The following is a 22,366-nucleotide window of genomic DNA, read 5'->3' on the forward strand; positions in this document are numbered from 1 at the left end:
CAAAAATCCAAAGGGGTTAGCCTTACTTTTTTTGCGATTTTTGGAGCTGAAAATTTCTGGTGTCCGAATTGATTTGTATGACCCTTTCTTGGCTAATTGGGACCCCAGGAACTCAGAAAACACATGAAAAAAAGCGTAGGACCATCAGCAGAGAAATGACGATGAAAATCTGCAGTTTTTTGGCTGTAACTTTTGATCCGTTGATCGCAGCGTATTGGGACTACGCACAATCGATTTCTCTCGCAAAATTACGTCGGAATAGTGTCCCAAAGAATTAATTGCAGCACTTTTCAAAGTCGTCGAAATTTTCGCCAAAAATCCAAAGGGGTTAGCCTTACTTTTCTTGCGATTTTTGGAGCTGAAAATTTCTGGTGTCCGAATTGATTTGTATGACCCTTTCTTGGCTAATTGGGACCCCGGGAACTCAAAAAACACATGAAAAAAAGCGTAGGACCATCAGCAGAGAAATGACGTTGAAAATCTGCAGTTTTTTGGCTGTAACTTTTGATCCGTTGATCGCAGCGTATTGGGACTACGCACAATCGATTTCTCTCGCAAAATTACGTCGGAATAGTGTCCTAAAGAATCAATTGCAGCACTTTTCAAAGTCGTCGAAATTTTCGCCAAAAATCCAAAGGGGTTAGCCTTACTTTTTTTGCCATTTTTGGAGCAGAAAATTTCTGGTCTCCGAATTGATTTGTATGACCCTTTCTTGGCTAATTGGGACCCCAGGAACTCAAAAAACACATGAAAAAAAGCGTAGGACCATCAGCAGAGAAATGACGATGAAAATCTGCAGTTTTTTGGCTGTAACTTTTAATCCGTTGATCGCAGCGTATTGGGACTACGCACAATCGATTTCTCTCGCAAAATTACGTCGGAATAGTGTCCTAAAGAATTAATTGCAGCACTTATCAAAGTCGTCGAAATTTTCGCCAAAAATCCAAAGGGGTAAGCCTTACTTTTTCTGCGATTTTTAGAGCTGAAAATTTCTGGTGTCCGAATTGATTTGTATGACTCTTTCTTGGCTAATTGGGACCCCAGGAACTCAAAAAACACATGAAAAAAAGCGTAGGACCATCAGCAGAGAAATGACGATGAAAATCTGCAGTTTTTTGGCTGTAACTTTTGATCCGTTGATCGCAGCGTATTGGGACTACGCACAATCGATTTCTCTCGCAAAATTACGTCGGAATAGTGTCCTAAAGAATTAATTGCAGCACTTTTCAAAGTCGTCGAAATTTTCGCCAAAAATCCAAAGGGGTTAGCCTTACTTTTTTTGCCATTTTTGGAGCAGAAAATTTCTGGTCTCCGAATTGATTTGTATGACCGTTTCTTGGCTAATTGGGACCCCAGGAACTCAAAAAACACATGAAAAAAAGCGTAGGACCATCAGCAGAGAAATGACGTTGAAAATCTGCAGTTTTTTGGCTGTAACTTTTGATCCGTTGATCGCAGCGTATTGTGACTACGCACAATCGATTTCTCTCGCAAAATTACGTCGGAATAGTGTCCTAAAGAATTAATTGCAGCACTTTTCAAAGTCGTCGAAATTTTCGCCAAAAATCCAAAGGGGTTAGCCTTACTTTTTTTGCCATTTTTGGAGCTGAAAATTTCTGGTGTCCGAATTGATTTGTATGACCCTTTCTTGGCTAATTGGGACCCCAGGAACTCAGAAAACACATGAAAAAAAGCGTAGGACCATCAGCAGAGAAATGACGATGAAAATCTGCAGTTTTTTGGCTGTAACTTTTGATCCGTTGATCGCAGCGTATTGGGACTACGCACAATCGATTTCTCTCGCAAAATTACGTCGGAATAGTGTTCCAAAGAATTAATTGCAGCACTTTTCAAAGTCGTCGAAATTTTCGCCAAAAATCCAAAGGGGTTAGCCTTACTTTTTTTGCGATTTTTGGAGCCGAAAATTTCTGGTGTCCGAATTGATTTGTATGACCCTTTCTTGGCTAATTGGGACCCCGGGAACTCAAAAAACACATGAAAAAAAGCGTAGGACCATCAGCAGAGAAATGACGTTGAAAATCTGCAGTTTTTTGGCTGTAACTTTTGATCCGTTGATCGCAGCGTATTGGGACTACGCACAATCGATTTCTCTCGCAAAATTACGTCGGAATAGTGTCCTAAAGAATTAATTGCAGCACTTTTCAAAGTCGTCGAAATTTTCGCCAAAAATCCAAAGGGGTTAGCCTTACTTTTTTTGCGATTTTTGGAGCTGAAAATTTCTGGTGTCCGAATTGATTTGTTTGACCCTTTCTTGGCTAATTGGGACCCCGGGAACTCAAAAAACACATGAAAAAAAGCGTAGGACCATCAGCAGAGAAATGACGATGAAAATCTGCAGTTTTTTGGCTGTAACTTTTGATCCGTTGATCGCAGCGTATTGGGACTACGCACAATCGATTTCTCTCGCAAAATTACGTCGGAATAGTGTCCCAAAGAATTAATTGCAGCACTGTTCAAAGTCGTCGAAATTTTCGCCAAAAATCCAAAGGGGTTAGCCTTACTTTTTTTGCGATTTTTGGAGCTAAGAATTTCTGGTGTCCGAATTGATTTGTATGACCCTTTCTTGGCTAATTGGGATCCCAGGAACTCAGAAAACACATGAAAAATAGCGTAGGACCATCAGCAGAGAAATGACGATGAAAATCTGCAGTTTTTTGGCTGTTACTTTTGATCCGTTGATCGCAGCGTATTGGGACTACGCACAATCGATTTCTCTCGCAAAATTACGTCGGAATAGTGTCCCAAAGAATTAATTGCAGCACTGTTCAAAGTCGTCGAAATTTTCGCCAAAAATCCAAAGGGGTTAGCCTTACTTTTTTTGCCATTTTTGGAGCAGAAAATTTCTGGTCTCCGAATTGATTTGTATGACCCTTTCTTGGCTAATTGGGACCCCAGGAACTCAAAAAACACATGAAAAAAAGCGTAGGACCATCAGCAGAGAAATGACGTTGAAAATCTGCAGTTTTTTGGCTGTAACTTTTGATCCGTTGATCGCAGCGTATTGGGACTACGCACAATCGATTTCTCTCGCAAAATTACGTCGGAATAGTGTCCCAAAGAATTAATTGCAGCACTTTTCAAAGTCGTCGAAATTTTCGCCAAAAATCCAAAGGGGTTAGCCTTACTTTTTTTGCCATTTTTGGAGCAGAAAATTTCTGGTCTCCGAATTGATTTGTATGACCCTTTCTTGGCTAATTGGGACCCCAGGAACTCAAAAAACACATGAAAAAAAGCGTAGGACCATCAGCAGAGAAATGACGTTGAAAATCTGCAGTTTTTTGGCTGTAACTTTTGATCCGTTGATCGCAGCGTATTGGGACTACGCACAATCAATTTCTCTCGCAAAATTACGTCGGAATAGTGTCCTAAAGAATTAATTGCAGCACTTTTCAAAGTCATCGAAATTTTCGCCAAAAATCCAAAGGGGTTAGCCTTACTTTTTTTGCGATTTTTGGAGCTGAAAATTTCTGGTGTCCGAATTGATTTGTATGACCCTTTCTTGGCTAATTGGGACCCCAGGAACTCAGAAAACACATGAAAAAAAGCGTAGGACCATCAGCAGAGAAATGACGATAAAAATCTGCAGTTTTTTAGCTGTAACTTTTGATCCGTTGATCGCAGCGTATTGGGACTACGCACAATCGATTTCTCTCGCGAAATTACGTCGGAATAGTGTCCCAAAGAATTAATTGCAGCACTTTTCAAAGTCGTCGAAATTTTCGCCAAAAATCCAAAGGGGTGAGCCTTACTTTTTTTGCGATTTTTGAAGCTGAAAATTTCTGGTGTCCGAATTGATTTGTATGACCCTTTCTTGGCTAATTGGGACCCCAGGAACTCAGAAAACACATGAAAAAAAGCGTAGGACCATCAGGAGAGAAATGACGTTGAAAATCTGCAGTTTTTCGGCTGTAACTTTTGATCCGTTGATCGCAGCGTATTGGGACTACGCACAATCGATTTCTCTCGCAAAATTACGTCGGAATAGTGTCCTAAAGAATTAATTGCAGCACTTTTCGAAGTCGTCGAAATTTTCGCCAAAAATCCAAAGGGGTTAGCCTTACTTTTCTTGCGATTTTCGGAGCTGAAAATTTCTGGTGTCTGAATTGATTTGTATGACCCTTTCTTGGCTAATTGGGACCCCAGGAACTCAAAAAACACATGAAAAAAAGCGTAGGACCATCAGCAGAGAAATGACGTTGAAAATCTGCAGTTTTTTGGCTGTAACTTTTGATCCGTTGATCGCAGCGTATTGGGACTACGCACAATCGATTTCTCTCGCAAAATTACGCCGGAATAGTGTCCTAAAGAATTAATTGCAGCACTTTTCAAAGTCGTCGAAATTTTCGCCAAAAATCCAAAGGGGTTAGCCTTACTTTTTTTGCCATTTTTGGAGCAGAAAATTTCTGGTCTCCGAATTGATTTGTATGACCCTTTCTTGGCTAATTGGGACCCCAGGAACTCAAAAAACACATGAAAAAAAGCGTAGGACCATCAGCAGAGAAATGACGTTGAAAATCTGCAGTTTTTTGGCTGTAACTTTTGATCCGTTGATCGCAGCGTATTGGGACTACGCACAATCGATTTCTCTCGCAAAATTACGTCGGAATAGTGTCCTAAAGAATTAATTGCAGCACTTTTCAAAGTCGTCGAAATTCTCGCCAAAGTCCAAAGGGGTTAGCCTTACTTTTTTTGCGATTTTTGAAGCTGAAAATTTCTGGTCTCCGAATTGATTTGTATGACCCTTTCTTGGCTAATTGGGACCCCAGGAACTCAAAAAACACATGAAAAAAAGCGTAGGACCATCAGCAGAGAAATGACGTTGAAAATCTGCAGTTTTTTGGCTGTTACTTTTGATCCGTTGATCGCAGCGTATTGGGACTACGCACAATCGATTTCTCTCGCAAAATTACGTCGGAATAGTGTCCTAAAGAATTATTTGCAGCACTTTTCAAAGTCGTCGAAATTTTCGCCAAAAATCCAAAGGGGTTAGCCTTACTTTTTTTGCGATTTTTCGAGCCGAAAATTTCTGGTGTCCGAATTGATTTGTGCGACCCTTTCTTGGCTAATTGGGACCCCAGGAACTCAGAAAACACATGAAAAAAAGCGTAGGACCATCAGTAGAGAAATGACGATGAAAATCTGCAGTTTTTTGGCTGTAACTTTTGATCCGTTGATCGCAGCGTATTGGGACTACGCACAATCGATTTCTCTCGCAAAATTACGTCGGAATAGTGTCCCAAAGAATTAATTGCAGCACTTTTCAAAGTCGTCGAAATTTTCGCCAAAAATCCAAAGGGGTTAGCCTTACTTTTTTTGCCATTTTTGGAGCAGAAAATTTCTGGTCTCCGAATTGATTTGTATGACCCTTTCTTGGCTAATTGGGACCCCAGGAACTCAAAAAACACATGAAAAAAAGCGTAGGACCATCAGCAGAGAAATGACGTTGAAAATCTGCAGTTTTTTGGCTGTAACTTTTGATCCGTTGATCGCAGCGTATTGGGACTACGCACAATCAATTTCTCTCGCAAAATTACGTCGGAATAGTGTCCTAAAGAATTAATTGCAGCACTTTTCAAAGTCATCGAAATTTTCGCCAAAAATCCAAAGGGGTTAGCCTTACTTTTTTTGCGATTTTTGGAGCTGAAAATTTCTGGTGTCCGAATTGATTTGTATGACCCTTTCTTGGCTAATTGGGACCCCAGGAACTCAGAAAACACATGAAAAAAAGCGTAGGACCATCAGCAGAGAAATGACGATAAAAATCTGCAGTTTTTTAGCTGTAACTTTTGATCCGTTGATCGCAGCGTATTGGGACTACGCACAATCGATTTCTCTCGCGAAATTACGTCGGAATAGTGTCCCAAAGAATTAATTGCAGCACTTTTCAAAGTCGTCGAAATTTTCGCCAAAAATCCAAAGGGGTGAGCCTTACTTTTTTTGCGATTTTTGAAGCTGAAAATTTCTGGTGTCCGAATTGATTTGTATGACCCTTTCTTGGCTAATTGGGACCCCAGGAACTCAGAAAACACATGAAAAAAAGCGTAGGACCATCAGGAGAGAAATGACGTTGAAAATCTGCAGTTTTTCGGCTGTAACTTTTGATCCGTTGATCGCAGCGTATTGGGACTACGCACAATCGATTTCTCTCGCAAAATTACGTCGGAATAGTGTCCTAAAGAATTAATTGCAGCACTTTTCGAAGTCGTCGAAATTTTCGCCAAAAATCCAAAGGGGTTAGCCTTACTTTTCTTGCGATTTTCGGAGCTGAAAATTTCTGGTGTCCGAATTGATTTGTATGACCCTTTCTTGGCTAATTGGGACCCCAGGAACTCAGAAAACACATGAAAAAAAGCGTAGGACCATCAGCAGAGAAATGACGATGAAAATCTGCATTTTTCTGGCTGTAACTTTTGATCCGTTGATCGCAGCGTATTGGGACTACGCACAATCGATTTCTCTCGCAAAATTACGTCGGAATAGTGTCCCAAAGAATTAATTGCAGCACTGTTCAAAGTCGTCGAAATTTTCGCCAAAAATCCAAAGGGGTTAGCCTTACTTTTTTTGCGATTTTTGGAGCTAAAAATTTCTGGTGACTGAATTGATTTGTATGACCCTTTCTTGGCTAATTGGGACCCCAGGAACTCAAAAAACACATGAATAAAAGCATAGGACCGTCAGCAGAGAAATGACGATGAAAATCTGCAGTTTTTTGGCTGTAACTTTCGATCCGTTGATCGCAGCGTATTGGGACTACGCACAATCGATTTCTCTTGCAAAATTACGTCAGAATAGTGTCCTAAAGAATTAATTGCAGCACTTTTTAAAGTCGTCGAAATTTTCGCTAAAAATCCAAAGGGGTAAGCCTTACTTTTTTCGCGATTTTTGGAGCTAAAAATTTCTGGTGTCCGAATTGATTTGTATGACCCTTTCTTGGCTAATTGGGACCCCAGGAACTCAAAAAACACATGAAAAAAAGCGTAGGACCATCAGCAGAGAAATGACGTTGAAAATCTGCAGTTTTTTGGCTGTAACTTTTGATCCGTTGATCGCAGCGTATTGGGACTACGCACAATCGATTTCTCTCGCAAAATTACGCCGGAATAGTGTCCTAAAGAATTAATTGCAGCACTTTTCAAAGTCGTCGAAATTTTCGCCAAAAATCCAAAGGGGTTAGCCTTACTTTTTTTGCCATTTTTGGAGCAGAAAATTTCTGGTCTCCGAATTGATTTGTATGACCCTTTCTTGGCTAATTGGGACCCCAGGAACTCAAAAAACACATGAAAAAAAGCGTAGGACCATCAGCAGAGAAATGACGTTGAAAATCTGCAGTTTTTTGGCTGTAACTTTTGATCCGTTGATCGCAGCGTATTGGGACTACGCACAATCGATTTCTCTCGCAAAATTACGTCGGAATAGTGTCCTAAAGAATTAATTGCAGCACTTTTCAAAGTCGTCGAAATTCTCGCCAAAAATCCAAAGGGGTTAGCCTTACTTTTTTTGCGATTTTTGAAGCTGAAAATTTCTGGTCTCCGAATTGATTTGTATGACCCTTTCTTGGCTAATTGGGACCCCAGGAACTCAAAAAACACATGAAAAAAAGCGTAGGACCATCAGCAGAGAAATGACGTTGAAAATCTGCAGTTTTTTGGCTGTAACTTTTGATCCGTTGATCGCAGCGTATTGGGACTACGCACAATCGATTTCTCTCGCAAAATTACGTCGGAATAGTGTCCTAAAGAATTATTTGCAGCACTTTTCAAAGTCGTCGAAATTTTCGCCAAAAATCCAAAGGGGTTAGCCTTACTTTTTTTGCGATTTTTCGAGCCGAAAATTTCTGGTGTCCGAATTGATTTGTACGACCCTTTCTTGGCTAATTGGGACCCCAGGAACTCAGAAAACACATGAAAAAAAGCGTAGGACCATCAGCAGAGAAATGACGATGAAAATCTGCAGTTTTTTGGCTGTAACTTTTGATCCGTTGATCGCAGCGTATTGGGACTACGCACAATCGATTTCTCTCGCAAAATTACGTCGGAATAGTGTCCCAAAGAATTAATTGCAGCACTTTTCAAAGTCGTCGAAATTTTCGCCAAAAATCCAAAGGGGTTAGCCTTACTTTTTTTGCGATTTTTGGAGCTGAAAATTTCTGGTGTCCGAATTGATTTGTATGACCCTTTTTTGGCTAATTGAGACCCCGGGAACTCAAAAAACACATGAAAAAAAGCGTAGGACCATCAGCAGAGAAATGACGTTGAAAATCTGCAGTTTTTTGGCTGTAACTTTTGATCCGTTGATCGCAGCGTATTGGGACTACGCACAATCGATTTCTCTCGCAAAATTACGTCGGAATAGTGTCCTAAAGAATTAATTGCAGCACTTTTCGAAGTCGTCGAAATTTTCACTAAAAATCCAAAGGGGTTAGCCTTACTTTTTTTGCGATTTGTGGAGCTGAAAATTTCTGGTGTCCGAATCGATTTGTATGACCCTTTCTTGGCTAATTGGGACCCCGGGAACTCAAAAAATACATGAAAAAAAGCGTAGGACCATCAGCAGAGAAATGACGTTGAAAATCTGCAGTTTTTTGGCTGTAACTTTTGATCCGTTGATCGCAGCGTATTGGGACTACGCACAATCGATTTCTCTCGCGAAATTACGTCGGAATAGTGTCCCAAAGAATTAACTGCAGCACTTTTCAAAGTCGTCGAAATTTTCGCCAAAAATCCAAAGGGGTTAGCCTTACTTTTTTTGCGATTTTTGGAGCTGAAAATTTCTGGTGTCCGAATTGATTTGTATGACCCTTTCTTGGCTAATTGGGACCCCAGGAACTCAGAAAACACATGAAAAAAAGCGTAGGACCATCAGCAGAGAAATGACGATGAAAATCTGCAGTTTTTCGGCTGTAACTTTTGATCCGTTGATCGCAGCGTATTGGGACTACGCACAATCGATTACTCTCGCAAAATTATGTCGGAATAGTGTCCTAAAGAATTAATTGCAGCACTTTTCAAAGTCGTCGAAATTTTCGCCAAAAATCCAAAGGGGTTAGCCTTACTTTTTTTGCGATTTTTGGAGCCGACAATTTCTGGTCTCCGAATTGATTAGTATAACCCTTTTTTGGCTTATTGGAACCTCAGGAACTCAAAAAACACATGAAAAAAAGCGTAGGACCGTCAGCAGAGAAATGACGATGAAAATTTGCAGTTTTTAGGCTGTAACTTTCGATCCGTTGATCGCAGCGTATTGGGACTACGCACAATCGATTTCTCTCGCAAAATTACGTCGGAATAGTGTCCTAAAGAATTAATTGCAGCACTTTTCAAAGTCGTCGAAATTTTCGCCAAAAATCCAAAGGGGTAAGCCTTACTTTTTTGGTCATTTTTGGAGTCGAAAATTTTTAGTCCCGGAATCAATTTGTATGACCATCTCTAGAGTAATCCGACCTCCAGGAATCCAGAAAACACATGACAAAGAGCGTCAGACGAACAGGAGAGAAATGGCAATCGAAATCCTTAGTTTTTCGGCCGTAACTTTTCAGCTATCGCTCGCAGCGTATTGGGACTGCGCTCAATCGATATCTTTCGCAAAATTACGTCGGAATAGGGCATGCAAAGATTGATTGCAGCACTTTCCAATATCGTCTAAATATTCACAAAAAATGCAGATGGCATTCTTCATCAATATGACATATTAGCAAAAATCCATTTATTCATTACTTCCAAACCAGGTTTTACAAAATAACAATATGATACATGACATATCGTATCCTACAGGGTTCTCACTCCTGTACTCAGGCTGCCACTCAAAACATATTCAGACACTACAGTCAATAGTGTCTTGTATAACATTTTATATTTTTTGCTTGAGGTTATATATCCATCTAACATCCTTTTCCTTTATACAATAGTTAAGTTTCGTATGCTAAGTTCAATTGTATATTTGCACATCTTCATACTTTCCTCCCTATCACTATTCGACAACTTGTATGAATACTATACCGCACTGACACTCGCACACTTGTACCAGGTCTAACGCACACTGAATAAACTATAACTGAACTGAAACTGAACCTTCGTCTCTGTGAATTTGTGACATTATCCCCACCTTCTCGAAAATCTCCAGCAAAACTTGACGTATTTCGGCCGTAACTTTCGATACTTCGTTTGCAGTGATTCCAGACTATGCGCAACGGATCCCCCCTATAAAATACCGATGCTGGGCATCAAGAAGTAAATTCTTGCAGTTTCCAGTTTCCGACAAGAGTGACCTGAAAGAAATTTAAAGCGGTCAGGTCAAAGGGCCTTATTTTTTTCGCATCTTCGGAGTAAAAAATTTCTATATCCCAGAATGATTTGAACGACTCATTCCAGACCAATCGGATCCTCAGAATGCACAAAACGAATCACAATCCGAGTTAGTTACGTTCAATTTTGTAACAGCACGATGTCCTGCAGATTGCAATAGTTTCCTACCTTTGCTGTCGGAGTCACGTACTCGTGCAGTCTTTTTTCAAGGCTTCGGTGTTCACCACATCAGCTGAATCGGTAAGAGCACGATCGATCGCAGTCTAGTTTTCAACCGTTAATGTAGTGAACAAGTGCGTTGTACTTATGCACGAGCGAGTCTAACAGATGGCACCCTCGCACAACCCGACATGTCCTTCCCTCCGTGCCGATTCCTGGTACTCTCTACCAGAATTTTTTCTCACTCAATTGACAACAAACAATCACATGATTTTTCCACACTGTGACGCCGATCCGTGTAGACCGCGGAGATTAAATTTTTTTAAATTGCTCATAATTGAGTACCGGCCGTAAATCGTCTCGTGGGCACTTCTGCCATTTAATTCGTATATCCAACCTGCTTTTCGTGATGCCATCGTGCATCCTATGTGTCGGCAGAAATGTGGATATGATTTTCTGCAAGCTTCTGTTTCTAATAAGATAAAATATCGATGAACATTTAATTATTACGTAAAACAACAGCCCAATTAACTGGTTCACAATCACACTTCACGCAACAATATGTCTATTGTTTTTACGTTCAACAAGTGTGTATGCAAATGTATACGTTCCTTACATTCTTTGCAGTCTCAATGTTTATCATCTTCACTCTGACGATTACACGCATGATACATGCGTCGTATATGCAACTACAAATTATATTGTGATATGCAGTTCGTCACAAGTCATCCATAGAATCCTTGAGGTAAGCCCAATTCATTTACAGCTTCATAGTTTCTTATTCTTACCTAACCCTGACGATATCAAGCTCATGTATCCATCGTTATCGTTGATGTTGCTCAAGTGATTTCACCTTGCACTCTCATTTAATACCAAAGTCACAAGTCAATCAGTTTGTACCATAGTTAGAATGTAGATGAAATTGTCTCATATTCTATGAATCCCTTTAACAGCTCGAGTCTTAGTATCTACTCATTCTTTCAAGTTCTTTCTTTCTTGGTAACTATGTTAATAACGTAGAACATTTTTCCGGTTCAGTGTTCAGTGTTCCTTTCAGGAACGAAGCATGCCCAATAGATTGGAATGGCTCGACCATGGATAAGGTGTTTCATTGGTGCCATTGCAATGTCGACGATGTTCTACTTCTATTTGTTCTCAAACGGTGAGTATGTATCCCTCGATGTGATCAGCAATTTGAGCATCGCACCGATTCATTTTGGTCGAATCAAATCAACATCTTGAGAAAATTATTTAATTAACATTATTGACATTTTTTCAGTTGCAGAAAGAGAAAAATCCAGAAAGGTACTTCAGGCTGATCTCAAATTTAGAAAAGTACACACTAGTCTAAGCGAACCACAAAATCTCGCTGGCTACCAAATGCCTGACGAACGACATCAGCTTCAAAGGAATCTGGAGGTAACAATGTTTTACGTGTAAAGCCCGCTTTTGGGTAGTTCTAGAACATAGCAAAGTTTTTTACTCTGTAAATGTAGCTGATTTTTCATAAATGATATTTTAAAATTAACAGACCGAGTGCAGCATTATCCACATAGCGATGGTATGCGCAGGATACAACTCAACATTTGCTACCATAATTGTGGTCAAGTCCATTTTATTCTACCGAAGAAACCCTCTTCACTTTCACTTCATCGTAGATGAGATTGCCAACACAACTCTTTTTACGTTATTTGAATCATGGAATCTACCGAATGGTCAGTACATCCATATCTGCTGTTAAACAAAATATTATGTATGCAAAGCTAGTTTTAATTCTGTGAAATCTCGATTTCAAAATTGCACTTCCGTTTTACAAGAATGCAAATTTTGAACAATCTTCTAACAGACCATTGATCCTCAATTTCAGTTCAACTGAGTTATTACAAGTCCGCAGAATTGGTACCACGAGTGGCTTGGATACCGAACAAGCATTACTCCGGAGTTTACGGTCTGCTAAAACTGATTCTTCCTGACGTACTCAATGTTGATAAAGTGATAGTACTCGATACCGATGTTACCGTCCTAACGGATATACTAAGGCTGTGGAAATTGTTCGACAACTTTGGGTCTCAGCACCTCATAGGATTAGTAGAAAACCAAAGCGACTGGTATTCAAAACCGTCAGCAAGAAACCCGTTTCCATGGCCTGCATTGGGTCGAGGTTTCAACACAGGGGTCATCTTGATGCACTTAAGGCGTCTTAGGAGTATGAAATTCCTGAAAATATGGGAAGAAACGTCGCGAGCGACTCTAGAAGAGATTTCTGAAACGCATCTCGCCGACCAAGATATAATAAATGCTGTGATAAAGAAGTACCCCGGTATATTATACAGGCTTGATTGTACGTGGAACGTTCAGTTGAGTGTTCAAACATTGAGTGAAAATTGTTATACTAACACGAACGAAATAAATGTAGGCTACTTTCTATTCACTGTTAAGTCATCGCCTTATTTTTCAATAATTTACGAACATACAGAAATTATTATGCTCAGATTATTCACTGGAATTCACCAAAAAAACAAGACGTGACCAACAAGCATATTGACGATTTTCGAAAGGCGTATCAAATATTTTTAGAGCTTGATGGAAACCTGCTTCGAAGGCAGCTTTTCCCATGCCAGAAACCAGATGAGCAAGTCATCTCCGGAAACTCTGTAAGTTCGATTGTAAGAATTTTTAGTATACCCCGTTCTCCAGAAACTAGGTTTATAAGTATACACGTATTTTCTTTAATTCAGTGATAATCTCTGCAAATGATACATTCTGAAATGTTTCTTGAACCCTAAATTGGGCTTATTTTTCAGGAAACGGGTCACGGCACGTGTCAGAAATTCGAGGAAAGTTCGCGAATTAACTATCGTACGTATCTGTTCCTCCTCGAGTACGAAAACAACTTTAGGTACGTGCCCGACGTGACTTTGATCACACAATGCAGTGGAGACCGCCTAACGCTTTTGGAAGATTTGTGCAAGCGTTGGAGAGGCGCGATATCCGTGGCTCTGTATTTTACGGACGCAGACACGTATAATTTCATTAAATTTGTACGAGGTTCGGAGGAGCTGAGCAAACGAAGAAACATCGCCTACCATGTCGTCTATAAAGAAGGGGTAACGCGCCATCTTCACTATCATTGCACGAATTGTAATCGACGGTCACACAAAAACGTAAAACAACAATCTTCATTCACAGGACTTTTACCCGGTAAATTATTTACGCAACGTAGGAATGTCGCACGTGACTACATCTTACGTATTTCAATTAGACGTTGATTTTTTACCGTCCAATGGTTTATACGATACACTGATGAGCAGTATCGTTTCCCTACGATTTACCGAAGATAGTCAAGTTGCGTTGATAGTACCCGCATTTGAAACCGAAAGATACAGGTATAAAGATTTTATCTGCAGTAATTCGCAATCGTGAAATCATTTATAAATCCATTGCCCGCTTACGATAGAAACCTTTATTACGCTCAGGTTCAATTTTCCCGAGAGCAAGGAAGCCCTCGTTAGGTCTCTAAACCGTGGCATGTTTTACACATTTCGATATCACATTTGGTCCCAGGGACATGCGGCAACGAACTACACTCATTGGTGCAAGGCTTCCGAGCCATACGAGGTAAATTATACAACTATGATACGAGTACTAATACTTAGCCTTTTTCCCCTCAACGTAAGTTAATCTTTTTCCGTGCATCAATTTTTTTTTTTTACAGGTTGATTGGGAGCCAGACTTTGAACCGTACGTCGTGGTTCCGAGTTCTGCTCCGAGCTACGATACCAGATTCGTTGGTTTCGGTTGGAACAAAGTCTCGCACATAGCTCATCTGGCGGCGATGGGGTACAGGTGGGAGATTTTTTTAACCCGATGAAAAATGTGTTTTCAGGTCGTGAAAATTTTCTAAAATCTCTGCTTTTGGATGCAAAAATGGGCTGTGATGTCATGAAAAGTAGCTTGAAATCTGAGAAATAATCAAGTACAATTTATGGCCTGGAGGCTTAGCATGTTTTACGTCGAGGAAAAAATTACAGGCAATGACTTTACAGGTTCGTCGTTCTACCTGACGCGTTTGTTATCCATCGTCCTCACGCACCGAGTTTCGACATCATTAAATTTCGACAGGACTCGTTATACAGAAGGTACCGTAGAGTACTTTTGAGGAAAACGCGTTCCTTACACGGATGCATAACTTCATATCGCTTAGATTGTTTCATTCGTGTTGACTTCCTTTTATCTTTTATCGACCTTTATTTCAGATGCCTGAAAAAATTGAAAGACACTTTTGTCGACGAGTTGTTAAGGAGGTACGAGGATAGTGCTGTTTCCAATTTGAAGAAGCGATCCCGTTCATCCGGGACAAAAGTGCGCGTTGAATAGGAGCAAAATACTTGATCGTCGTCTGCACACTTTGGAAATCACCTCGCCAAGTAATATTAATCTGGTACTTAGCGATGGGAACGCATTATTTATACACTACTACACTCAGCTGTTGCAAATTTACTGTACCAAATACGAAGTTTATCAGGAACGTGCAGCAAACCGCCAAAGCATTTTGCGTAGATTCAAAAAAATTAAATGAATAGATAAATTAATAATCACACGCGATAAATTTTGCGAACAACGTAAATTCTTGAGTGTAGCATCAGCGGTGTGCGTTCAAGAAAAGCTGCTTTTTTGCCACGTACATAAAAATCATTGCGATTACTTTTAGTTAAAATAATTATCAGTTCTTGCCGTCGCATTGCGCAGATTATTCCTTTCCCTCGCTCTCTCTCATTCCTATTGTAGCCAGATATTCTAAATTTTTCCCATTAGTTCCTTTCTACGGGATAAACTTAGTGCTCTTCCGAAGCATAAGCCGATTAATTACTTATCTCTTGCCCCGGGTTGCCCAACTTTTCCCATCCCAGACCTGCGCGAGCTCCACTCTCTTATTGTTTTATTCTCTCGAGGCCTGATGGTAGTTTTGAACCGACTATGAAATCTGTGAAGAAATTGCTTTCCGTGTTGCCTGAAAACCCGGTACTAGTCGAGAAATTTTAAATTCACAAACTTTCGGCAATCTTGAATATTTCAGCGGGATTGATTAGTTTACAGCGCAATGCACACAGCTTGCCTCGGGAAGCATTTATTCCACTCCGAATACACCGAAAGTCTGGCCTCTTCGAAATTTATGGCCTTGAATGCAAAGCGCTGCTAATAAACACCTCGCGATCAGACATGCGGATTTACTCGCGAAATGACGTTCCGAGCCATTAAGCGCGATGGGCAGCACTCAGAATGGTTTGGCGGACTGGCAGGTATTAGATTAAGTCAGCGTCCTGGTTTAGAGGCCGACAAAAAGTGATTTTCAGTGATGTTTTTTACGATAGGGAGATAAACAACGAAACTTTTTCATATTTTGAATGTATTTCAACACACATTTGAAAAGTACAAGACAAATTTTTTATCATCAAATTGCGTGTTGAAATACATTCAAAATTTTATGAATAGAAAAAAAAATCGCCGAAAATCACCTTTTTAGGCCTCTAAACTAGGACACTGCTTTAATTTAACGTCATACAAAACTTCTGAATACACCTAATTACAGTGCCGTTACAAAACTGAAGAGTACAAGAAAGGCGTGCGGATTCGTAAAGAATGAAGGAAAGCGAAAGAAACAGAAATTTTGCAATTTAAGAATTCTCCCAGAGGAGATGAAAGAGTAAACAGGCTACGGGGTGCGGATTTTGTCGGGCGAAAAACCTGGGAGATGGATAAAATATTACTCATCTCAGAAGATATGGAAGCCTCGAAGGCTTCACAGGCCGTATCTCAACTAAGGCTAGAGAATTGAAGAATAACTGTTAGCTCGAAGTGATAAAATGATAACAGAAATGATGCGAAATGATGAAAAGCCAGCCACGAGCATTTCAAATCGAGTCCAACGCGTAGGTGCATTAAATACATAACTGTCGATAACGTGGAAACAGGAATAAATCGCGATCGCGTGAATAAATTGGTCCAATCGATTTTTCCGATCTAGCTCCAAACGCGAGTTTGCACTCGACATTTTCGCGCTGCGTCGTATTGCGAACGGAGATTCGCTATTCGAATTTCCCTATGCAATTTAGCTGCCGCAATTCGCAATAAACTATACCAAAAACCAAAAAGACTGATGTTCAAACACGCTACGTAGTCAAATGGGTTTGACGGATTTTCAGTTGAGCGTAATTAAACAACTTTATTTACCAAATACCTGGGGCTTATAATAACGAGAAACTCCGGGCTTTACTAACTCGTGATTACAGCAGTAGTAGATACTAATTATTCTAATGCAATACCTCTGTTATTTATTCGCGTAGTTTTAGCCTGATTAGCCCACGTAGCGGAATCCAATATTGAATAATCCGTATATTAACTGGCAGGGACTCGACCTATATACGCAATCGATCATTATAGACGTTTCAGAGTACGTAGACGAGTAATTATTCCACTGATAGATCTCGGTGCCGAACACTCGATATGATTAATCCAGCCGTGCCAAAATGCCGTCAAGTTATCCCGTGTTCGCTATTATAATAATTCTCCGAGTTAGTCCAATTATTTTCACACAGTGCCTTGTACTCTAGTACCTTGTATACATAATATACAAACGTTTATCAACTCACAACTAGCTCCGAACATTCCCAGTATTAATTCGAAATATTATTATAACCACGTTTCCCTGTCGGCAGTCACGAAGCGTTGGAATTATGCTGAGTAGCGTTACGATTGCCATTGATTTTAGTCATTCGACAAAGCAAATAATTGTGCGGGGATAAAAATTTTTCCTAAGAATTTGTATAAAATTTTTACAAGCGAATAACTCAATGTTGCTTCTTCTCTAAATCTCTTCGAATAATCCTATACATTTTTATGTTGTTTTCTGAAAAAATATTACTGTGGTTTTTTATTAATGCGGATATCGTGTTGTTCAAAGGGATTTTCCAAGAAATATTTCACTGTACTGATAGATAGATAGGCAGACAAGTGTACGTGCACGAGTAGAATAGGAGAAGAAAGGTTTCACGTACCAATTCCTAAAGTGCTACACCGGCGAGACGGATTGAAGTATCGTCTTCCTTTCCTCGTTCGGCGAAGTAACTTGTGAACCAAAATTTTAAGGACCAAAGTTAGAATTGTAGACAAAAGGGCAAGTTTTAATATCGAGTAAATTTTATAATAAAAGTTAATCGTATATAAAACACCTAGGTATAGATTATAGTCATAATATACAACGAGGATATATAAGATAAGAATGAAACAAATAAACAAATACCTTTGCAAATTTATATCATATGTTATAAACGTATATCTATATGTAGGATTGATTCGGGGAATATTTATTAAAATTTTATCATCCACCTTGAAGTGTACAGAGCAGTTATTTAATTTGAATACTTTTTTTTTTTTTTAATATTATACAATCACCACTATATTATAGGTAGATATTAATCGTTTATAAAATATTTATGTAATATTTACAAACCCCAACACCAGATTCATTTATATTATATATTATATATGTATATAATATATATATATAATACGACACGGCCCAGAAATTATTTTCTATACAAATTATTATTATTATTATTATTATATCGAAGCACTCGATGAAAACATTTATATTTATTGAGGCAAGCTTCGACCCTACGTACTAGTTATCAGTTAGATTATACAAGTATTGTACTGTATTTTTTTCTATTATGCATCTATATATTATAATTTTTATTTCAACGATATAACGAACAGGCATATGTAATGTTAATTTCCCATTTAAGTTTACATTTTCAGGTATTATATCTTCCTAGTTATACGGGTGACCCGTTAATTTTTATTGTTGTCAATAATTATTATTGTAATTGAAGCAAGAAAATGAAAAATAAAAACTTATTCCTCGATATAACTATTCGTATATCCATTTTAACCCTCGACATTCTGCCCTCCTATCACTTATACGATTGACCCATACACTTATACCTATAATCATTTCTGTATTTACACTAAATCGCTTGTCGTTTATACACCAAATCCATTGCTGATTCGTTATTTTATTTATTCGTTTACATTACATAGGTATGATAGGTACCGTCGCGTTCCAGTAACAATAATATAGAATTACGACGTAGGAAAATCGGTAAAATATCGTTTTTCTCTTACCATATGAATATTGTGAAGTTTCAACTGATCTCGATGATAGTTTAGTTATCGCATCGTCTCACGTAAAAGAGCGCGAAAATATATCGCGTGCAAAAATTCCACCCGCGTAGCTTCTTCCTTTCGCATCCGAAGTTGACGGAAGTACATTTTGCGAGGGTAAAGCGCATGTATGTATTCATCCGAGTGCCGGTGTTACGGGAGTAAAGAGGATTATGGGGATAAGGGATAGAAGCGGCAACGCGCCCTGCGAGTTCGCTCGGCAGAGTACCGGTTACGTTTGAAGCGTTAATCGAGTTTCTTCGGAACCAGCCCGTTTCAAGAAATAACGAGAGGGCGGGGGGGGGGGGGGGGAGGGGGAGGGATGAAGCGAAAGCGACCTTTGCTCTTGTCGCTTCGCCGTCGCAGCTCCTCCGGCTCTTCGCGAATTAGTTTATAAAGTTGAAAGGCGGTTTTTCTTCTATTTCTTCAATTTCTCACCCTCGGTGTAGGTACGAGTAATGTAAATTTCTCACCGAGATCGAGACGCGCCTGCCTGATGACTAGTGTGTATTATACGAGGTGTGAGTTATACATGGTGTGCCTAGAATTCCTACGAATCGCCTCTTTCTTCGAGGTCAAAGTCTTTAAGTAAGTGAGATGTGTACCAACTGTCTAAAGAAATCCCTATATTGTTAGGGAATTATTTTCCTGGCAAATGCTACCCTGCTGAGTAATGCCATGATGCATAGTTGCGATGTGAATTATTTAAACTCCGACTCATTTTTTCCCCAAGCAGATTCAACGTCACGATAATTAGTCACCGCCGATCTAGGGTATTTTGGCGCCGTTGGTACACATCTTACTTAATGTCCTGGTCGACATGTTTTTGACTCTTGTAGTGTTCCGAAATAGAAAATCCAAAGATATTTTATATTAGTAAAGACGTGTCAATAGTCCGGAGCACGGAAAGAGAAAATAAAAGTTTTATCACGAAATGCCGACGATTTGAAATAAAAAATTTTTCTAGTCTCCCTGTTTTTTGAGCTTTCTGAATTTTTTAAAAATAATAACAATTTTTTTTTTTAAATCCGTGATTCCAACCATAGAGAGAAAGAACATTTCCACCAAATTTCAAGAAAATTGGTTCATCAGAACTTGAGATATCATGTCAACCGTATCGAAAAAAGTAGTTTCGAGAAAAACGCGTTTAAAGATTCGTTCCAGCCGGACCAGTTTAATTAGCGCGTCACAAAAATAACTGTAACTTCAAAAATAATTTGAATTTTCAAAAATCCTCTTAGAGGTTTATTCTTGAAGGTCTAAACTTTGAAAATATGCAGGAAAAAGAACAACTTTTTCAAATTTCTAGACCAGAGTACCCCCTTAAATCTAGTCCAGCGCGAGAGAAAAACTTTTTTGAAGAAAGAAGCTACACCCTAGGCACACCATGTAATTATTATAGACATAACGTGTCATACCTGAAACAGGAAAGTTAACTGCGTCACAAGGACGCTTTGGTCTGAAGGTTGCATGAATTTCATTCAGGCCAGGAGGGGGTCTGGATTTCGCGGATTTTTGGAAAGCTGGTTCAATTTTTGAAGAGAACAAGAGCAAGAGAGAGAGAGAGAGAGAGAAATAGGTGTCGAGATGAAGCTGTGAAGCGGTAGCCGAGCAGCAGTTGGGGAACTTCGTAAATAATTACTTGTTTTTCTGCGGCCCCTGCAATGAGAATAATTTAAGTAGCTGTAACAATGGGCTGAGATCCGACTACTGAAGTAGTCCACTTGTCATTGCGGTGGGTGCGTGTATACATATATACGTAGGTACAGTAGAGTCTCCTGAATTAATTATCAACTCGCTTTTGTTACTCTCAAGGAAATTACTGCCGCGTAGGATTCTTGCAGATTCAGATAAGGCGCAGTTCTCTGTCTCTTTCTCCTTAAGCTCTTCCGACGCCGAAAAACGGGGGAAAACGGGTCCATTCAAAATAGAAACGTAGCACGGTCTTTGCTCGTTAAAACTGAACTTAGATTGTGCAAAATTTCGCATCTTTGGCGTCAATTCTCACCGATAGTTTTTCCTAGAGTGCGACTACGCGACACTCGATTCTGTATCGCGAGAAAGATAACGAATGTTTGCCACGATCGTACGAGAAACGTATTATTTTCATTTTATCTTATTTACCGTATATTTTTCAACCCCCCACCCCGTACGAAATTCCCCTGCAACACAATTATCGCCGTTACACAGCGTTCGGTCAAAAAGTGCTTATCTAAAATGCTAATGGACTCTACAACGACTCGGTTGGTGGCGGGCCATAAAGCAGCTGCAGCGAGGGGATTCGGTAAAACACGCTATCGGACAAATAAAGCCCTTCACATTGAGCGTAAAAAGTGGATGCTTCGCCCTTCTTCTTTTTTCCCCTCTTCCAGAAGCCCCTTCGAAAAGTGCTTGGCCGCAGATGTGCGAAACGGCCTAATCAGCGGTGGGGAAAAAGAAACTACTAAAATGTAGATTTTGACAAACGGGTCTTCATTCTCAATCCGAAACTCGACGACCCCGTCAATTGCGAGTTCCCAGGTCACGTGGACGGATAAAGTTTTTGCTGAAACGGGGCGTGCACGAGGGCACTGTACTAAATAACTAACAATAAGTTCCGCAAGTCCTCTGTATGAAACTGTGAGGCAGGTATCTACGTGCGCGGAATTCCGATTGCGCGAAATTCACTCTCTCTCTCTTTCTCTCTCTCTCTGCTGAGCGTATCTCGGGACGACCAACACCCCTCAACGCTTTGTCTATTGTTTTTGCCCGGAATTGCCACCCTTTTTCCACTTTGCAGCAACACTGTTGAATTCGCAATGATCGTTCGCGGATTTTATCTTATCAGATTTTCATTTTTTTCAAATTCATTTACCAGTATTTCTAAAAGTTTGTCGACAAAAAAACGAAACTTCGTTATCAAATGTTTTAAAATGGCTTTTCCTAGCTTGATATTATGCTTTGGACATCACGATGATCAAAGATGAAAATGGAGCATGGATAAAGTAAAAGATGATTGATGCGGACGATTGCGTGAATAAAAGATGAATTGGGAACAAAATAAAATTGATGTAATGTTTGAACTTTTATTGATCCCAATGGATCCATACACTAAAAATCTACTATATATAATAATACCTATCTATATCATCTAGCTATAAAAATTATACGCAATTGTTAATGAGAATAATATGAATTCATTGTGTGTACATATTGACGTGGGAATATATTTTTTCTGTTAATTATACCCTTGGTATAACCGCATGATCACTCTTTTTGACATTATTACTATTATTATCGATGATGATGAAACATCGTCTTTAGTGTAATCTCTCTACATATTATAAACAAAGCCGATAAAAAACTGATGATGTAAATCTGACATAAATCGTTTAAATTAATTAATCGGTTAATTATTATACGAATAAATGTTTACAATCTAAATGCTTCAGCGCGTTCAATAGTGTCAAACTTATAATTTAACATGGGTCCCATACGTTTAATTATACAATAATAGACGATAAATAACCAAATATAGTGTATAATATAATATAGTGAATGTGATATATAACTAATTAATACCGAGTAAAAGAAGTTGACGCAATAAAAATAATACACATACATATTGTGCGAGATTAAGCACCCGTTAAATGCGATCATTATTCTTCTCCTTACTTCTCTGC

At 39.3% G+C, this 22,366-nt stretch overlaps 1 protein-coding gene across 5 annotated transcripts; it reads left to right on the forward strand.

Moving 5' to 3' along the window:
* The first annotated feature begins 11,065 nt into the window (after positions 1-11,065).
* Positions 11,066-16,372, forward strand: LOC124412265 (LARGE xylosyl- and glucuronyltransferase 2-like). 5 transcript variants are annotated; one of them, XR_006929780.1, is made up of 13 exons: positions 11,066-11,225; positions 11,513-11,643; positions 11,761-11,900; positions 12,013-12,196; positions 12,349-12,893; positions 12,974-13,135; positions 13,286-13,588; positions 13,671-13,867; positions 13,958-14,099; positions 14,197-14,327; positions 14,528-14,620; positions 14,738-14,908; positions 16,162-16,372. XR_006929780.1 is itself a non-coding variant. In XM_046892003.1 (12 exons), the coding sequence occupies exons 2-12, from the start codon at positions 11,565-11,567 to the stop codon at positions 14,856-14,858; spliced, it is 2,091 nt and encodes a 696-aa protein (XP_046747959.1). In that variant the 5' UTR covers positions 11,066-11,225; positions 11,513-11,564; the 3' UTR covers positions 14,859-15,833. The 5 variants fall into 5 exon arrangements, 4 of the variants coding, with proteins under 4 accessions (XP_046747959.1, XP_046747957.1, XP_046747958.1 ...); XM_046892003.1 differs by lacking the exon at positions 16,162-16,372 and having other exon boundaries at positions 11,767-11,900; positions 14,738-15,833; XM_046892001.1 differs by lacking the exon at positions 16,162-16,372 and having other exon boundaries at positions 11,067-11,225; positions 14,738-15,833.
* The last annotated feature ends 5,994 nt before the right edge of the window (positions 16,373-22,366 follow it).

This window comes from Diprion similis, chromosome 11 (assembly GCF_021155765.1).
Source record: "Diprion similis isolate iyDipSimi1 chromosome 11, iyDipSimi1.1, whole genome shotgun sequence".
In the NCBI taxonomy this organism is placed as follows: domain Eukaryota; kingdom Metazoa; phylum Arthropoda; class Insecta; order Hymenoptera; family Diprionidae; genus Diprion; species Diprion similis.